The sequence below is a fragment of the Lemur catta genome, chromosome 1 (assembly GCF_020740605.2).
Source record: "Lemur catta isolate mLemCat1 chromosome 1, mLemCat1.pri, whole genome shotgun sequence".
Classification (NCBI taxonomy): Eukaryota; Metazoa; Chordata; class Mammalia; order Primates; family Lemuridae; genus Lemur; species Lemur catta.
The window spans coordinates 78,569,518-78,589,425 of NC_059128.1; the positions used below are offsets into that span (position 1 = coordinate 78,569,518).

At 38.4% G+C, this 19,908-nt stretch overlaps 1 protein-coding gene across 5 annotated transcripts in view; it reads right to left on the minus strand.

The window, feature by feature from the left end:
* SPG11 (SPG11 vesicle trafficking associated, spatacsin) overlaps positions 1-19,908 on the minus strand; it is a 74,736-nt gene that overhangs the window by 16,531 nt on the left and 38,297 nt on the right. For all 5 annotated transcript variants that reach the window (XM_045528068.1, XM_045528071.1, XM_045528070.1 and 2 more), the window contains 11 exons: positions 18,446-18,591; positions 16,840-17,001; positions 14,095-14,161; positions 9,564-9,729; positions 8,375-8,580; positions 8,029-8,137; positions 6,727-6,886; positions 6,121-6,393; positions 5,307-5,507; positions 4,486-4,593; positions 1,696-1,858 (listed from right to left, as the gene is read on the minus strand). In XM_045528068.1, the coding sequence (XP_045384024.1) occupies positions 1,696-1,858; positions 4,486-4,593; positions 5,307-5,507; positions 6,121-6,393; positions 6,727-6,886; positions 8,029-8,137; positions 8,375-8,580; positions 9,564-9,729; positions 14,095-14,161; positions 16,840-17,001; positions 18,446-18,591 (1,761 nt within the window). The remainder of the gene's footprint in view (positions 1-1,695; positions 1,859-4,485; positions 4,594-5,306; positions 5,508-6,120; positions 6,394-6,726; positions 6,887-8,028; positions 8,138-8,374; positions 8,581-9,563; positions 9,730-14,094; positions 14,162-16,839; positions 17,002-18,445; positions 18,592-19,908) is intronic.

Consider the following 19,908-nt stretch of genomic DNA (forward strand, 5'->3'; position numbering starts at 1 on the left):
ACCAAAGATGCCAAAAAATGGCCCTGGAAAATCCTTAGTGGTAAAGTCTGGTTGAACTGGCCTGCCCTATAGTAGGAACTGTTAGAGATAAGCACAAGAACTCAATCTACACATCTGGCTTTATATACAGGGCAGAGGTTGGCAGCCTTCTATATAGCAGAAACATAGTAACCTTGGGAGGATTTTAGTTATTCACTCAGGCTAGTCTCATCTCTTTCTGGATTTTTCTCATATCTTGGTCAAATTTATTTGATTGACTGATTGGTCATTTGTTCATTCAATGCTGGTATCATGTGGATCAAGACATGGAACTCGTAGGACAGTTGAAACTGCAGCTGGCCGATAGCCTAGGCTCTAATATGGCACATCATATTCAGAAGGGAGCGTCACTCGCACCTCCTGACATCTACCTACTTAACCCACAGAGACCCAGCTGAGTTCTTCCTGATGTCCCTGGCCAATTATTATCCTTAGTAACATTAAGAATTCTCTGCCAATATGGGCATGCTGGGTTTTTTTTTTTTTTTTTGCTGGCATCATATAAACCACAGGTTTTAAAAAAACACTCCTGTCCCCTACATACATACATGTTATACACATATACATGCAAGGCAAATCTATAAAAATATAAATAATTTACTTATATGAGTAAAGTATTATAGTAGCGGTTAACAATGTAGTCAATCCTTGTAATTATTCAAAGATAGATTAACTACGGCAAACAACAGAAAATTCATTTCTGAAAAACATTAAAATTACTACAGATCAATAAAAACACCTACATGTTAAAAGAAACTATCATTTGGTCTGCACAGTAACTGACAAGTACCATCTTATATCCAGTGTGTTTTGGAAACACCCCTCTTTTCTTTCTGTCATCAGGCTCACAGCCTACAATATTTGGCACTGAGCCCAGCATTTTGTCAGTGTTCTGTGCAAATCTGAGCTTTCCAGTTGAACATCTGTGAGTTTATTCATATATTTATTTATTTTTAAATTAGAGACGTGGTTTCACTATGTTGCCCAGGCTGGTCTCAATCTCCTGGGCTCAAGCTATCCTCCCACCTCCCAGCCTCTCAAAGTGCTGGGATTATTGGCTTAAGCCACCATGCCCGCCATGAACATCTATGAGTTTAAATGTGAGAAAATAACCCTAGTAGTGAAAATGTCAGAATCTAGTGTAAAGGAACAACATTATCATTCAACAAAAACGTGAAATTATCAAATGTTCTAGGCAATATTGGTTTGATTCAATCAGCAACAAGCTTAGAGACTGCCAACATCTGGAGGAATCTCCAAAAAATAAGCACAATTTGTCTCTGAAACTTTCAAAATGAATTATGAAACAGAGTTTGTGACCCTGAGCAATGATGACATGTTAAAGTTACTTGCCAGAGAGAAGAATGATAGGGACAGGGTAATGTACAGGCTAGCCAGGAGGAAATGTGGCTATTTGATAACTGCTTAGAATGAGAGGATTGGCTGTATTATTTATGTTTTATGCTGTTGTACTATGCTCTGAATATTTTAACCACAATTTGAAGTTACCTGTAACTTCTTCACACCCACTTATGGACTGTAAATATAATGTTGTATATCATATGCATTTTACTTTCCTAACTACCTTTCTAAAACAGTTTCAAGATTAAGAAAGCTAACTTCTTAACAGCAACTTAACTGTAAGGACTGTCTTACCTTCAGAGAAGAAATGCTCTATTCCAACAAACAGTTGTAAAAGCTTCCCCAACTCATACTGGGTCTTACACTGCTGTAGCATAAACTTCAAAAGAAAACACACTTGATCCTTCAGCCATGTGGCAGGGATGACAGGGTGGGCCCTTGTGCTAGCTGCGTCAAGCTATGAAAAAAAGAGAGAGGCTCACAGACAAAGTGGTTTCACAGGAATAGCAAATCAAAATCTCCAAATTTGGGAAACACTAAGGAAGCCAGAATTCCCTCAAAAGTCATCTCCTGTCACAATGCTTCCTCAGGTCTTTTCCAAATAGCAGGAATTGGTAACGGGGCTCAGAGAACCAGTAAAAACAAGCCCTCTTCAGCAGCTTTGCACTTTGTCTCTTTATGGAAAGTCCCAGTGCAGAGAGCTGTGTGGGTGAAAGCCAGAGATGGCAAGAGTCCCAAAGACTGAAAGCTAACTATGGAGATAACTAATGTAAATACCCCCAGTTAGCGACTGCCAAATTAAGAGCCCTGTGAGTGCTATGAAATTAACTAGACGTATTTCACTTAGCTTCTTTAGAGAACTATCTAGGCCTCCCTTTTAGTCCGGAAGATTTTAAATTCAAATTATAAAGACTGCTTAGAAAGAGTTGCTTAACATTACTGAGCTGGTTCTACTACTTTGCTTATAGTTTACATTCTTGCTAGAGAAGGGTCTGAATTAAGAAGCTTGGATTTATGTCATTTCAGTCAAATGCTAAAAATATTAATAGGAAGATGACGCCAAGTAGCAGGTTGCATTTCTACAAGTAGGTATGACAAAGGTATCTAAGACACTATAGGAAAAGCCAATTTTAGAGACCAAGAGGAGCAGTAGTTTCCAACATAATGCTTCTTTTGTGCCTTCATTCTTGATTTTTACTTTGGCCCCTTCCTTTATATTATTTTTGGAAGACAATATTTAGTTCTTAATCACTATAATCTCATAGTTCACTTAAGACTTCACACAACACAGTCATAGAAAATACCGGGTCTTTTGGTGAAATAAAAACTTAAGTTGCTGGTTTAAAAAAATATATATGTTGATAGGTACCCAGAAACTTATAAATCATTAGCTCTGTGCCTAGTGCTGGGTTAGGCCCTAGTCTTTGCTGGATATTTCCTGCATACTTCCAATCACACTTACAAAAGTCCCTCTAAAGGTAAGTCTAATATGCAAAGAGGCCTTTTGGTTGTGATGTAGATTTTAGAAGTGCAATACTCCCTTCAATAAAATGCCCAAGCCTGCCAAGATCTTAAATCATAAGGAATGGCTCATCAAACCCTATGTCACATTACTGCTATCTCCTTACCCCTACTTGGAATTTCATTCTCTACTCTCCTATGCCCTATGTGGTCCTCCCTGTCCATTTCTCAGCCTCTTCTCTTAAATTTCAGTAGGGCTTACACATTATCTTAAAAGAAGATCATTTTGCTTTTGGAGCCTTTCCCTCACTGCAAAGTATTTAAGGGAATTAATATGGGAAAGATCGAACGTTGCAAGTCAGCTCATTATTAGCTACTGTTTCTGCTTAGACACTGTTATTGAATGTTTTCTATCACCACTCGGACTGGACTTTGAGTTTTAGAAGAAGAAAATTTACAATACTTCTATTCTTCTTCTTTTTTTAAATACTTCTCTTCTTGGTTCTTTATTCTCCTGAATGTCCTTATTAAAATTAGCTGGGATTAGGACATTAGTTTTTGGTTTTTATTTACTCACTTACCTAACTCTATTGCTCTAAGAGGAGGGACTACCACAGGCAGATGATAGACCTGGTTGAAGGAAAAAATATACAGAAGTAAAGGGCTGAGGCAAGGATGGGAGCAGCTGCACTGGCTCCGCTGCAGGAGGCTGGAGCAGGGGCAGTCAGGCAAGAAGAAGATACCTGGGAGGTCTCCAGCCAGAGGGTAACAGGCAGAAGAAATTCACATGCCTATTTTCTGTGATTTAGGAACCCTAGGCATATTCAAATAACTAATTTGGTATTTTCAAATATATAACTTTTAAATATTCATCACAGTTAAAACCAATGTGATTGAGAGCAAAAGCCTGTACTGAGGTTTCACCGTGATATATTTGTTGAGTAGAATTGGTATATACTTTTGTCTCATTTATTATAGAGTGCTTTTGGAGTAGAAAAGGCAAAAGTGCTAAAAAGCCCATGCAAGACTAAAGCATATTTCCTCTCTCTCAATTTCTTCTTTTGTTTTCATAGGGCTATTAAGCTCAACATGATAAACAGGCCTTAAATGAGCATCTGAGTAGGTACAGCCTAAAATTGGCCACATAGCTCAGCATCATTTGGACAGGGACCACCAGGAGTGTTGATGAAAAAAAAACATTATATTTTGTCAGTAAATAAAGCAGTGAATAAAGCAGCACTAAACTCCCTTCACACCCAACACTGCTAGAGCCATTCTGGATTGGCAAAAACCAACCCATATAACACCACTTTCCTCTTTGGTGTCCACAGCAGATACCATGACTCCCTTTCCCAGTGAGCTTGGCTGCGGCACCAGGATACTGATCACAGCTGGCACATTCCATGAAACCTATCTGTTCATGGCAACTGATAAGCTACTGGGAGTGAAGCCACTGCAACTCCTGCCCTGGCTCCCCCATCTCTGGAATGGTACAAATGATTTAGTTTGAATTATGCCACATAACCACTATTCTGCTGCTGCCCTATCCCAACTACTGGCAGACAACAGGCCATGCCAGCCAATTTCAGATCAGCGAGAAAGAGAACTGTAATTCCAACTTACAGTTTCAAGGCTCCTCTGGAACTCCAGAAGTTTAGCTTTGGCTTCCTTATAATTCTTGAAGAACATACACAGTTCATACATCTCCATCATTAATAGTAATGGGGAATCCTTTGAGGAAGAGTTCAAATAAAAATACAAAATCCTGAACTTAGTATTTTCTCAATGAATAATGCCAAATAAGAGAATGTTAAAATGCTATTAATTAACAGCTGCATGAATTAAATCATATATGTTCAAAATAAATTTAAATTTATATTTTTTTTCTTTTGGAAAAATGATACTCAGGTGAAGTACATACACCTGCTCAACAATCCATTTTCTATCTATTCTATACTTGGTTCACCACACATGGGCAGGAGACATTCCACTAGGTGGCGCTATGACATCTGTAACATACACTCCTGGATCATTGGCTCCACCGACCTACCTCACCTTGTTGCCTTGTGGCATTGATCCATATATTTTATTGCTTTCCATGGGAGTTGTTCCATCAGAGAACAGGAGTTATCTGAACTATAAGTATACCACTTACTTAAAGTACTTTGAGACCTTGTGTAGGTTACTTAAGTTCTATGGGCCTTGGTTTATTAGTCTATAAAATGAGGATAATACCCACTTCATAATATTATCTTCATATGAGATTATTGTGAAAACTGACCAAAATAATGTATCAAAAGCAGTTTGCTGAATAAATGGTAGTTCTATTACCATAATCTGTTGTTGGCTAAAAAAATCCAGGGTGGGAATGAGAAAAAGTCAATGGGGGATATACTAAAAGAATACTTTTAAGCTCTGGAAAGAAATGAAGTGACTATCAATACCTTAAAGAAAAGCTGGAAACCTCTGATAAGAGTTTTGCTCTTCTGCCTTGATAATAATGTTCTCCAGATGACCGAAAGGTCCTCCAGGTCCCAGGTGTGGCCCTCTATTGAGCCCTGAATGTGTTCCATTGCTTCAGCTGCAACACTGTCCTCCACAGAAGTAATGATCCAAACACAGAGACAAGGAATAGCACTGGCATCCTGCCACCGGACAAGAAAGTTTCAAAATAAAATAACAACTGGGCCTGGATTATCTGACAAATGTACAAATGCTACAGATGGATATTTCCTGTTTAGAATAAGTCTTGTCCCTTAATTAGTCAAAAATGGCTTGAAAAGCCTTCAGACATGAAACAAACTCAAACATGAGTAACCAAGGGACTATTCCAAATTGTTCTGCAGAGTGTGGTATATCAAAAGGCCAAGAACACAGGGGGATATAGGTGGAGGTCAGGGAAGTACTAAGCATAAAATAGTAGGACTGTCCTCCACTGCTCTGCTAATTAAGGGACAGTCCAGAACGTCCCTAAAGAAGCAGTGGTCATCTGTCCACCAAAGCATCCCTCTCTGGGAGTTCCACCCAGGAATCAAGGCTCTGACCACTTAAGTTAACTGAATGGCAAAGCACAAAGAAATACACTAAATGGCCCAGAGCCTATCTAGAGATGCAAAAAAGTTGTAGTGATCTTGGAAACACATGCTGGAGCCTCACTATCATTGTCACCCTACTTCTGATTATCAGTCTTTTCTGTTCTTCACCACTTTTTCTATTGTTCTCTGGGTCCTTAATTTAGAGGCTTCTCATGATCCTCACCTGGAGACATGAGGCCAGGACACTGAGGACAGGGGCCTGTTGCTTCACTGCCTCAACCAGGAGCCAGTGCCAGGTGTCTGGCTCCTCTGAGCACTTGAGCAGAATTTCAAAGAAATCAGTCATCTCTTCATTGTTTCTCTGGAGTTCCTGGGAGGACTTATTGCAGACTTGATCACTGTCCATTCTGGAGGTGGACACTGAAGGCAAGTTCTCAAAAGCCAGCCTTAAGTGGTCTTGAAGGACTGGGCTGAAGTATTTGATAAGGGATCTCACCTAAAAAGCATATAACATGATTAAAATAGACACTTAACTTTCAGTTTCAGCTGGAACTAAACATGTTAGAGAAAAGTACAGGCAAAATTATTCTTTCTCACAAAGTTGTCTGTTGCCTTTGAGTGAATTTCTATATTCAATCTGGAGTCAAAAAACTTTTCAGCTCTTCAGTACCAATGAGTAGTCCCTTGTCTGATGCCAACCCACTGAAATCTTAGTAAAAATAACAGTATCATATCAAACAAAAGCTATGTTTACACAACACAAACAACACTATCTTCTGAGAAGTGCTCCAATTTCCCCTTGAATAACTGCTAACAATCAGTGGCTTACCTCCTCTGGGTGGTAGTTATGGAGTTGGCTGTGAATAATGAACTGCAGCCAATCATTTGCTTTGGCACATTCTCTAAGGTAAGACATGCTCAGTTTCATATTGTGGAGCCTGCAAAACTGTACCACTAATGCCCACTGGCTGCTAGATTCACAGGATAACCTATAATTAGAATTAGGGGTGAGAACGGTAGAGAAAAAAACTTATTTAAAAAATAGCTTTTGTGGCTGGTCCAAAAGTAGTTATCTCAATTGATTGTTCACAGTCAGTTACAGATCAAACTCCTTGTTCTACTGTTTCCCCCTTCTCACTACTGCACTTGACTAGTTTAAAAAAATGTAAAAAATTATACATTTATTAAAAAATTTTTAAAAACAAAAAATAGCTTTAGTTCGAACTGAAAAAACTAGTAAAAATTAAATAAATTTAACCATATTCTCTAAAAAGGCTTTCAACAAATACCACATTTATTTATTAGATTACTTTGGAAAAAATGGACTCTTTCACCCCTATGGCAGAATAGCTTACTGGCACAATTCATTCCTTCTCCAAATCATCAACCAAGTATCTATTTATACTAGCTATGTACAGCCTTAGGAGAATTGAGAAAGCCATCACTCAAGAAATTTTCGGAGCGCTTACTTCTCTCACATGATTCACTTTAGAGTACTCAGAGCCCTGGCAGGTGCCTGGGCCTCCTCACTAGGGGGAGGGTACATGTTCCTGCTGCAAGCAGGATACTGTTGAAAATGCAGTCAGTGATAGGAGGGAGAATCGTGTTTCGCAGGGTCTGGGGTGGCTGCATCAGCCCTAGTGGGATAGCATAGAGAAAACATGACATCAATGTGTAAGGAGAGGTGATTTTGAGGACAGACAGTCATCTCGGCTTCCATTATCAATTGACATTTAATAAAAAGAAAAAAATTAAGGACACTGCTTAAAGTCAAATTTTGTGAGACCCATCCCACATCTTCTGGTATCATTTCAACATGTAACACTTAAAAGACTTCTCTGACCAGCAGGGGCAGCGGGGGAGACAAACCTCCTCTCATCTTTTGCTAAGTCCACCTCTAAAGAGGAATCCCTATTTTCCCCCTCCTTTCACTGATGGTAAGATGCAATTTAAATCATTATACATTTACTGAAAACAGAGTCAGTAAATCCTGCTTTATGCCTGATGAATAAGAAGATACGATCTAGGGGAACTTGGTGAAAACACTAGAGGTGCTAAAAGAAAGACTAGGCAAACACAGGTTGGCACAGTAAGCTTGCTAAAAAAGAGGTTGGGACTGCAACTCACAAACCTCTTTATTTCCTGCTGCTGGATGCTGTTCCACGTGCCTTCTTCTAAGAGAACAAGCAATTCTTCTATGGTTGCCTTTTCACCATCAGCCAGTTTAGGCAGTTTTTCAGCTATAAGAAACATATACAACAAAATATGGTCAAGAGAATAAGTCCGGACGTGGGCTTTTCTGTTTGAATAGTATGGCCTTGACCCATTTCAGAACCCAATTAAAGTGCCCAAGAAAGTGAGATAAAAAACATACACTCTGCAGGAAAAGGATAAAAACAGGAAGATAATTGTTTCCTCCCCAGCTGCTCACTATTCAATGCCTTAGACCTAAATCACACAAAGAAAAGGTGCCATACCTAGAGATTCTCTGATAAAGCTGTATTGCGCATCTTCATTTCTACACTGGTAGCTTAAAATTATATTGGCCACTTTCATATCAACTCTGAGCTTGAGGCTGTCAAGGCCAAGCAATTCTAAGAAACAAACACAGGCAGCTCCTACTGAAGGTATGTGGAAGGAGGAGAGCCCTAAAACATAGGCTTCACTGCCTACTTGCTGGATCCTGAAAAAGAAAGGAATGAAAATCACATCAGCACATTGACAATTGTTTCTCACCAGGAAAAACAATGGAATTACATCAGTGATACACAGAATGCCAGGTATGTGATTTTTGGCTTCCTCCCCCTTCCCTTTTTGCCCCTTGCACACATCCATTTAGGTTCCTGGTAGCTTTTCAGTTGTCTTCTGGCTCCATGGCCCCCCATTCCCCTAGATTTACCTTTTCCTAAAACACCTAGTCATAGTCCAAATTATTCTTGCTTTTCCACCTTCATCCAGAAGACATGAAGTAGAATTTCTGAAAGACTGCCAACTTGAGATCTGATCAACTATGACTATGTACACAAACTACCAAGAATATCAATGCCACTTAAAATTTAAGTTTGACATCACAAAGCACATTTTAAAGGACTCATACATGCCTCTTACATATATAGAAAAATTTCTGGAAAGATGCACAAGAAATTACATTTACTATGTGGAATGAGAATGGGAGACTGAGGGACTTTCATCTTTCATTTTCACCTTTCTGAACTATTTTAATACATTTTTACAGTACAATATGCCGTTGTTATTATAAAACAAACCAGTAAAGTAAATCTATACTTAGCTGTTTATTATAGCAAATACTCTTCCCAATTCTGTGCTTTATAAGAATGAGTTATAAAAGGATGATCTTAAATACAAAATTCACATCTCCTTATAGAATTCTTAGAGTAACTGCTAACAGCTGACAAGATCCCATATAATTTTAAAATATATTAATCTTTTTTCCTATTATCAAAAAATCACACACACTAAATGCCACAGAAAAGCACAAATGAAAAAAAAAATCATTCAAATGTAATCACTGTTAACTGTGGTATATGTTTCCAGTACATTTTTAATGTATATGTAAAATACTACACAGATACACTTTTTTTTTCTCTACTAGAAATATAAAAAACAGATATGCCTTTTGAGTACAAATTATATTTTAATACTCACAGCTGCTTGGGAGTCTTGCTCTTGGTTAATTCCTGGACCAGAAAAGTACCAAATGCAAATGATGGCCGTCCATGATGTAAATAATAAGCAAAATTCAGACGTTCCACTATAGCATATTTATTAACCAGGTCAGGGCTAGAGAAATGTGGGAGATGACTCGATGCATCTGGGAGGGAAGTGGAGCAGTATTAATCCTCTGCACCTTACCACAATTAATTTCAGATTTTGCACATGGAAAACTTAACTCTCCAATGGTAAAACAAAACAGGGTCGGGTGGGATAGCTCATGCCTGTAATCCCAGCACTTCGGGAGGCTTAGGCGGGAAGACTGCTTGAGGTCAGGAGTTCGAGACCAGCCTGACCAAGAGCAAGACACCATCTATACAAAAAACAGAAAAATTAATCAGGTGTGGTGGTGTGCCTGTAGTCGCAGGTACTCAGGAGGCTGAGGCAGGAGGATTGTTTGAGCCCACAAGTTTGAGGTTTCAGTGAACTATGATGAGGCCACTGAACTCCTAGGCGACAGAGCAAGACCCTGTCAGAGGAGACAGGAGGAGAGGGGAGGAGCGAGGAGGAGAGAGGGGAGGAGGGGAGAGGAGGGGAGAGGAGGGGAGGGGAGGGGAGGGGAGGGGAGAGGGAGAGGGGGAGGGGGAGGGGAGAAGAGAAGAGAAAAAAGAGTTACTATAATCATTTTGTATCACTCTATCACTCTGAACCCATCAAAATCTAATAGTTTTATTTTACTTCAACATATAAAGGTAGCCCTCATTTTATACAAGGATGTGTACTTGAGAAGCTACATAAAAACTCTTGCAAATAAATAATGCTTTTTACTGCCACTAAACTTATAATTTTAGTTGCTTTTTTCTTTTCTTGGAGACTCTCTTAGGAGAGTGCTAATGCACTATAGAGCTGTCTCTGTCTGTAACCTGCTGAGTGCTTTGGATGAGTCTTTTCTCTGGGCTTCTGTATGCTTGTAAATAAAATGAGCACATTAGGCTAGATGATTTCAGAGGACTGGGCCAGCTGGAGTGCTCCATGATATTTTGTTAAAGGAAGCTTCCTCCTATGAGGGCTGTGGCCACTGAACTACAGCTTTGGCAGAGGCAGAGGCCTTGGGAGGGTCTGGCTGCCAGTGGAACAGGCTCAGTGACTACTGGGGGTGTATAGGGATTTCTTCTCTCAGTATGGGGTCTTCCTGGTTGCACACCATCGTATCTGTTGTTAAAGATGTTAATGTGAAACTGTGGGGAGAAGTCACAGTATCCAGAACATCCCTAAACTAACTGAAGTACACCTGCTGGGGAGAGAAGAAAGTGGACTCAGGACTGACCTCTTAGAGGGCAATGTGAGTGCAAAAGAAAAAAAAACAATTTATCTTTTTAGAGAAATTCAAAGTCAGATGATATCTGGATGTGAGTACAGTCATCCCTCGGTATCCACAGAGGACTGGCTCCAGGATACTCAAAACCTGTGGGCTTGTCAAATATGGCCTTTATTATGTTGATGTACATTCCTTCTATATCTAATTGGTTGAGAGTTTCTATTATGAAAGGATGTTGAATTTTGCCAAATGCTTTTTTCCGCCTCTATTGATATGATTATATGGTTTTTGTCCTTCATTCTGTTAATGTGGAATATTATATTTATTGATTTACATACATTGAACCATCCTTATAATTGTTTTCATTCTATATTTGAGGATCTTTTAAGTTCACAACGGCAATAATCAATAACCTTTAGCTGTAAAACCTCTATAAATCTGCAAAGGGAGCTTTTTTAATTCATTCACAAAGCTCATTATACAATGAAATCCCTTCTGATATATTTGTGAGTCTTCTATTCACCAAAGCCAACTCACCTTTCTCCAACAGATAATTTGAAAAGAACATATTTTTCTCATTATTAATAACCTCCCACAATCTCATTTTGTTATCACTAACTTTCTGATGCCGTATTTACAAGGCACCTAATTATCCAAATGATAGTACCATCTTTCTAAGACCAGCAGAGTAGCTAAATTTAAAGTTCCTCTGTGCTCCAGAAAACAGCAGGAAAAAATATTTTCTCTTTTTAGAGAAATTTTAAGTCAGAAGATATTTGGCTATGAGTACAGTCATCCTTCAGCATCCACAGGGGATTGGTTCCAGGATACCCCTAGATACCAAAATCCACGGACATTCATGTCCCTTTAAAATAGCACAGTATTTGCACATAACCTATGTACATCTTCTTATATACTTTAAATTATCTCTAGATTGTTTATAATACTTAATACAATGTAAATGCTATATAAATAGTTGTTATACTATACTGTTTTATTTGTATGTTTTTTGTATTGTTATTTTTTATTGTTTTTTTTCTCCCAATATTTTCGATTTGAGGTTGTTTGAATCCTCAGATGCAGAACCTATGGATGTGAAGGGCCAACTGTAGTTAGAATGAAATAGCCACTCATGTCAAGCCCTGCTCTTTATTAAATGCCTCTTAACCACTTACTACCTATTAAAAAAAAGAGAGAGATAAAGTAACATTTTGAACTGGTTCCAGGAACCAGTTCTAGAAAACAGTGTATCTGTTCTTATTTTCAAATGTCAAAGCTTATTTCTGAAATAAAGTTTTATCTTCCCATGGAATTCCAGGGACTTTCACATTGTGACTTTGCTCCCCCCACAAAAAAGACTTGAAGACCTGACAGGTACCTGTCATCTTACAAAGCTATTACTTAACGTAAACTCAACCTTTGGGATTAAAAACTTGTCATATGATCCTATCTGTATTCTTTGTGAGATCAGAGTGACTCTGGTAACTTATAATTACATATAAAGCTAATCATCCATTCATTAAATATTTGCTGAGTACATGTAAGGCATACAGCACTAACAGGTGTAAATGTGCAAACTTGAGTTTTTTATTCAAATAAGACCATAAGTTTTCTTATAGCAGGTTGGGGCCTAGTGTGGAGACTATATAAGAGAAAACTCCACCTGAAGGGAAATTTTACTCTGGCCTGCAGGAGATGCCAAGTCACCAGTCTTCTTATACCTCTATTCAGTGGTAAAACCATATGGAAAAAGAAATAAACATTCTAGTTAAATACAACTTTCCAACTTTATAAGTATGTATTATGTTGTCATGATAACTATTTCATTTACTTTGTGCTTTATTTCCTCAAGCTTGTTTTAAAACTTCTAAAAACCAGGGCCGGGCACGGTGGTTCACACATGTAATCCTAGCACTTTGGGAGGCCGAGTTGGGAGGATCGCCTGAGGTCAAGAGTTTGAGACCAGCCTGAGCAAAAGTTAGACCCCATTTCTACAAAAAATAGAAAAATCAGCTGAACATGGCACCACATGCCTGTAGTCCCAGCTGCTCGGGAGGCTGAGGCAGAAGGATCACTTGAGCTTAGGAGTTTAAGGTTGCTGTGAGTTTATGATGACACTACTGCACTATAGCCGTGATGACAGAGTGAGACCCTGTCTCAAACAAACAAACTTTTAAAACCCAGGCAGGGAACATACCTTCAACTTCTCTGTTCCCCTACCATACATGGCAGAGTGCTCAATCTCCAAGGGGAGGTCAAGATGCTGGCTACGTGATGAAGCTGGAGCTATCGTAACAGGACAGAGGATTCTGTCTACTCTCTAGTAACTTCATTTAGATTAGAAAGGTATTTTCTTTGACAGTGCAATAAACGCTACTTTTTTGGCACTCAGCAAATATTTATTGAACATCTATTACAGGCCTGGCACTGCTCTGGACTCTAGACACTAAGTGAATTCAACATGTCAAAATTTGAATTTATAAAGTGGATATACTAAAAATTCATTTTTATGTATGTTAATAAATATTTATGGTGTAATACTAAGTACAAAATACTAATGCAAAGCCTAATTTAGCGTAATATAGACAGAGCCACCACAGGTAACATGATATTAAAGGTTAACTCTAAGCACAGAGGTAAAAGAGAAATAGAAAAAACAGAGTTTAAGAATAGCACAAGAATCAGAGAAATTCTTATGGTCTACAGAGAATAGCAATGTGTGTGCATCTGGTACTTACTATGTGAGAGCTTTTTAAATGCCTTGCCTCCTTTCAATTCTTACAGTACTGTGTGAGATGGTCACTGTTATTAACCTTAATTTATTGGGAACTGAAGAGAGGTTAAATCACTTGCCCAAGGTCATATGGCTATTATATGGCACAGCCAGGATTTGTTTAATGCTGACACCTATGCTTTTATGACATTATATTGAAAATGAAGAGGGATTTTTGGAAAGGGAGAAATATAAGCAAATAGGTACACATTGCATTTCCCAGCAAGAACAGCACTAGTAACCTAATACATTAACTTTTAACTCACAATATGTTTTCAATTCAGTCTCCTGGAAAGTGTTATCTACTGGAATGCACCTTTATTTTTAAAATAAAAAGCAGTAAAAAAAAAACTGGATTGGCTTTACATATATTAACTTCTACAACTGACGTTGCTAAAATGCTTCTAAAGCAGGAAGTACCTCCAATGACTTACCTCCTATAGCTAGTGTGTTGGCAGACTGCCAGCCAAACAATCTGCTAGGATCAAAGGGCGATAATGACTGAAAAAGGAGAAAAGTCAAACAGAGAAGTTCATTGATTCTAAAATAAGTAAACAAAATATATAAAAGGACTTCAAAGGTAGTCTGCTTCCCTTCTCCAAGACAATTTAAGACCTTATCAGTCTGGATATAAATTTTTTGAACACAGCTAAAAACAAAGTAGAATATGACATATCTTTCTATCTTAATAAAAATAGAACTGGCTATGTTCCTTTTAAAGACTCTGTTTATGTCAAACTATGTCTACAAAGTCTATTCTCTTTTGGTAGAAGCAGCATAAATTATAATGTCAAACAGGCTTCAGAAATGCTATGGAATCAAAAGGCAAGAGGGCTTGAAGACTAGCAAATTACCATATAAACATGAGAAGATGAGCTAAGGGCAGGGCAGGAAAGAGAAAGGAAAGAGACAGACAGCTAGAGCAGTGGTTGAAGGCATGTGATGAACAACATCAGTGATGACAAAGAAGAAATCTTGGACTAAGGTCAAGCCAGTCAGAAAAAGTTTGGCAGCAGGGAGTAGTGGCTGTTTGGAATTTGCTCAGGTCAAAAGTTTAGCAAAGTCTATAAACAGATGGTGTGAGAGTTACAGGAAAAAACAGAACTATTAAGTCAGAATTTGGATGGCTAAGGAAAGAGCAGCTTTGATTTAAAATTAAGGGAGAATTTGTGGTCTATTAAAGAAGGAATACTTTTCCTAAAATAACTACTAAAAAATTAGATCAGTCAACTTGAAAACAGAACAAGCAACAACCTGAAACCACTATATTTCAAGGTGATCCAAACCATTTTAGGTAGTGAAACTATGTTTTCATATAATCCACTTATAGTTTATACCAGTGCTACTCAAAGTGCTGGTTTGTGATAAGACACTTGCATGAGTATAAATCCAGCATACTGCTTCCTTCTTCAACAAAGTATTACAAAAAAAAAACAACCCTGCTGAACTAAACTAAACTCTGTGACATAGTAGATTTACATTCAGGCACAAGGTCCTAATCTCACTGCATTCCAGCAACAAATAGTTTTCATGGACTGGCACCCATCTGCTGACCACACTTTTGAGTGGTACTAGTCTACCCCTAAGAATTCTTCCATTAAAGTAAGAGAGATTTTGTCTTTATAAAAGAATTATAGAGTTTTTACATTGAATTGAAGACACTACGAGAATATATGTACCCAGGGGAAAAAAAGGAAAAATCCTTTGAAATAAGCAATGAGCAAAAGAAGGTGTTCTTAACTGAGGATCCCTGAATCCCTTTGAAATATAAGCAAAATTATATGCATATGTGTAATTTTTTCAGGTAGAAGGTTCACAGTTCTTTCACATTCTTAAGAAGTCCTGCCCTGAACTTGGCCGGGCGCGGTGGCTCACGCCTGTAATCCTAGCACTCTGGGAGGCCGAGGCGGGTGGATCGCTCAAGGTCAGGAGTTCGAGACCAACCTGAGCAAGAGCGAGACCCCGTCTCTACTAAAAAAAAAAAAAAAAACAGAAAGAAATTATCTGGCCAACTAAAATATATATAGAAAAAATTAGCCGGGCATGGTGGCACATGCCTGTAGTCCCAGCTACTCGGGAGGCTGAGGCAGTAGGATCGCTGAAGCCCAGGACTTTGAGGTTGCTGTGAGCTAGGCTGACACTATGGCACTCACTCTAGCCCGGGCAACAAAGCGAGACTCTGTCTCAAAAAAAAGAAGTCCTGTCCTGAACAGATTAAGAAGCATTGATTTAGGCCGGGCGTGGTGGCTCATGCCTGTAATCCTAGCACTCTGGGAGGCCGAGGCGGGTGGATCACTTGAGCTCAGGAGTTCGAGACCAGCCTGAGCAAGAGTGAGACCCTGTCTCTACCAAAAATAGAAAGAAATTATCTGGCCAACTGAAAATATATATAGAAAAAATTAGCCGGGCATGGTGGCGCATGCCTGTAGTCCCAGCTACTCGGGAGGCTGAGGCAGTAGGATCGCTTGAGCCCAAGAGTTTGAGGTTGCTGTGAGCTAGGCTGACGCCACGGCACTCACTCTAGCCCGGGCAACAAAGCGAGACTCTGTCTCAAAAAAAAGAAGCATTGATTTAAACAGCCCTGATTCACTCAAAAGAGACGGACACAAATTATCAGTGGCAGAATGGAGCAGCTTTTGATGAAAGCAGTGGACAAGTATGTTGGTCAACTGTCTGTCTGCTCTCTGATCTACTTCCACCCTTTCCACTCTGCTCTGCATTGCAAGGGACTGCATTTCCCAACCTCCCTTGCTCTTTGGCTATCAGATAAATACAGACACAAGAGACACTGTGGAAGATTAAAGGTGGGAAAAGAGAAGAAGCCAAGATATTTTTCCCCTTCTTTGTTTTCCTGGGGTATATCCTCCAAGTTCCTAGCCGTACACTCTATGTTCCCAGTTCCCATTAGGCGGCCTAGTTGCAAGTTTAGCTACCAGAGATGGCTCCAGCTTCTGGGTTCTGATAACACCACTTTCTCGCACTATTCTTGCAGCCTTAGAGGTGCTGACGACTTCCTGTTTTGCAAATTTTGGGGTTTTCTCACCATCACGTTTGATTTCTCCATTCTATTATGTTGTATAATTCCCTATGTTAAATGCCCTCATAGACCTAGAGTGGTTTCTGTTTTTCTGGCTGAACTCTGACTGATGCACCTAAATACTGGCTACCTAATACTATACCTGAATAAGGTGGTAGAGTGTAATATCAGGTGGCAGGACAGTAGGAGCAGTGCACTGTGGGAAGAGAGCAGTTTTTAACTTAGGGTAAGGAGTTAATGCCATCTTCAGTAGCTGGGGATCCACTTTCTTCAAACGGTTCTCATTTTCTTCATTCTGAACAACCTAAGTAAAAAGACAGATAACAGGATGGAGAGAAATGTTTTTCCCCTTCTCAAAATTTAAACCTTTGTGAAACAAGATTGGCTTGACAGGGTATGCGGTAGTGAAAACAGCATTGTACATATAGTCATAAGTTAACAGTTCTAGTTCTGGTTCTAAGACAAACTAGCTGTGTGACCTTGGACTAGATATTTAATATTAGGCCTCAGTTTCCTCATATGCAAAGTTAGGAAGGTGAGCTGGATTAGTGGTTTTCAAGCTGGATATGGAGAAACTTTGAAAAAAGGCTCTGCTACTACAATGTTTAAAATATTTAAATATTAAATATCAAATTAAATAATAGTAAATATTTCTAAAGATTTTAAAATGGCTAGACTAGATGACTTCCCTCTGAACTTTGAAGTTATTCTCTGATTCTTAATTTCTAACAGATGATTAAAAATAGAGGAAGAAATAACCATGTAAGTTAAGGTATATTACAACAATCTACAAAAGGTGGCATTAAGTTAAGCTAGCATCAGTAATAAACTTTTGAAGATTAGATATTAAATGGTATTCTTAAGTTCCCTCTAAACAGGCACACTAAACTTTCAAAAAGGAAACATGGGCAAATTTTGACTATGTGATTAGATCCCTCAATAGAGGTGGGGTTTTTTGATTTGTTTTTGTTTTTTAAAGATGGAGTCTTGCTTTATCATACACGCTGGAGTGCAGTGGCATGATCATAGCTCACTACAACCTTGAAGTTCCTGGGCTCAAGTCATCTTCCTGTCTCAGCCTCACTTCCCATCCCAGTGAATAGCTGGGACTACAGGCATAGCCACCATGCCCACCTAATTTCTTTCTTTCTTTTTTTTCTCTTTTTTAAGAGACTGGGTCTCCCTCTGCTGGTCTTGAACTCCTGGCCTCAAGCAATCCTCCCACATAGGCCTCCCAAAGCACTGGGATTACAGGTGTGAGCCACCAAATCCAGCCCACAATAGAGTTTATATTGGTAGCTAAAGATTATGGTTTCCTTTTGACCTCTCTAAGAGGGCAAATAGTAGAGAATTACACTCAAGCCACAGATCTGAAGTATGTTTACTCCCAGAAGCAATCAGACCCTAATTCTATCCTGAAAACAAACCTGGAATATTATAAAACAAACTAAAGGGAAAAAGAATCTCTGTATAACTTGTCTACTCCCTTTCAACTAAAGATGTGACAGAAAATTTTTAAATTCACCCTTGTTTTATGCTCTTTAATCTAATGAAATACTTGAAAGTGGTTACATTTTAATATCAATGGAGATCTAGACAGTCCACAGGTATTTCTGCTAAATTTAAAATCAGTCCAATTTTTTTTTTTTTAAGGCTGGGTGAGGCCAGGACACTGCACTGTGCCTGTCATCCACCCCGGCAGGCCCCCACAAAATCAGTCCAATGTTGCCATAAAATTCTGTCCATACCTGGCCAACACCTCCAGGAGCATACATGGTAGTAGCTAGGGCCAGGAGGGTATGTCCTTCCAGTAGCATACTGCTTACACTGGCCTGATTGGTGGGAATCAAAATCTGAGCATTTGCAAGGCTAGCCTGAAAGATCAGTTTGGCATCTGGAAAAGAAAAGAGTATGTTTTTCTCATTGAGAGGTATAAATACTAATTAGGAATTACAATATTCTGAGAAAGAAAAGTAATTTTTAACTCTATCCACAGTAAGAAAGACTGAGTTTAAAAGCAATGGGAAGACATCACAAAGGGAAAAAATGAAAGATCTGTCTACATAAAAACTTCTGTTCAAATAAAAAGAATTGAAAGGTAACAATGAACTAGGGGGGAAAAAATATCACATCAAATGACAACCTAATGATTAATATCCTTGACAAAGAGCTCATACAAATCAATGCCAAACACACAAATGGACAAACTGACTCCAACAGATAAATAAGCAAAAGAAATAACCAATTTACAAAGAAGGAAATATAAATGCCTGACACATAAGAATACATAATTCACAACAAAGAGATGCAAATTAAATAATTAGATGCCATATATCATCTATCAAATCACTAATTCATCATCAAGCACTGAAGCTAGTCAGAGTGAGTAGAGACTGGGACTTATGGATAAGATGGTACAACTCCCTTGGCAAGCAATCTGGCCTTACAGCAAGAACTTTCAAAACATGTACAACCTTTGACCCAATAATTTTATATCCAGAAAACTATCTGTATTAAGGAAATAATCTGAAACAAGGACAAAAATTTTACATTCAAATATATTCAAGACTATTATTTATAATAGGAAAAAACTGAAAAGTCTTATTGCCAAAAAATGAGAGCACAGTAAATTAAATAAAGGCATATCCATATAATAAAATATTATGTAGAAATTTAAAATTGTCATTGTCTCTAAGAATGCAGGAAAATTCTTATGTTCTAATATTACACACAAAAAAACAGTATACAAAAACATAGATGCTTCTTGTATCCCTAGCACTTATAATAGTCTATCATAAGGTAGAAACTCAATAGATATTTGTTGGATGAATGAAATACAATACAGCCTAGGTAAAAAAAAAAAAAAAAGGCACAGAGAAGATAACTGGATAAAAATACATTAAAATATTATTAACAATTACCTGTGGGTGCTTATCTTCCTAGGTATCTAGGCTATCTACCTATGGCAGTGTTACCTTCTTGGTGGTTGTCTATGGCTTCTAATTTTTTTTTTCACAACAAATACATATTACTTTATAATCAGCACCCAAAAACAAAAAACAAAAACCCATATTATGAAAAAATTCTGCATATGGAGAAAAACTGGGCATTACATGTAATTGAAAGACTGGGTGCTGACATCCTTTGCCTTATTTAGTCATTCAGCTTGTCCCCTTCCCCGTGTCTCTGGGATAACACCAGCTAAATCCTC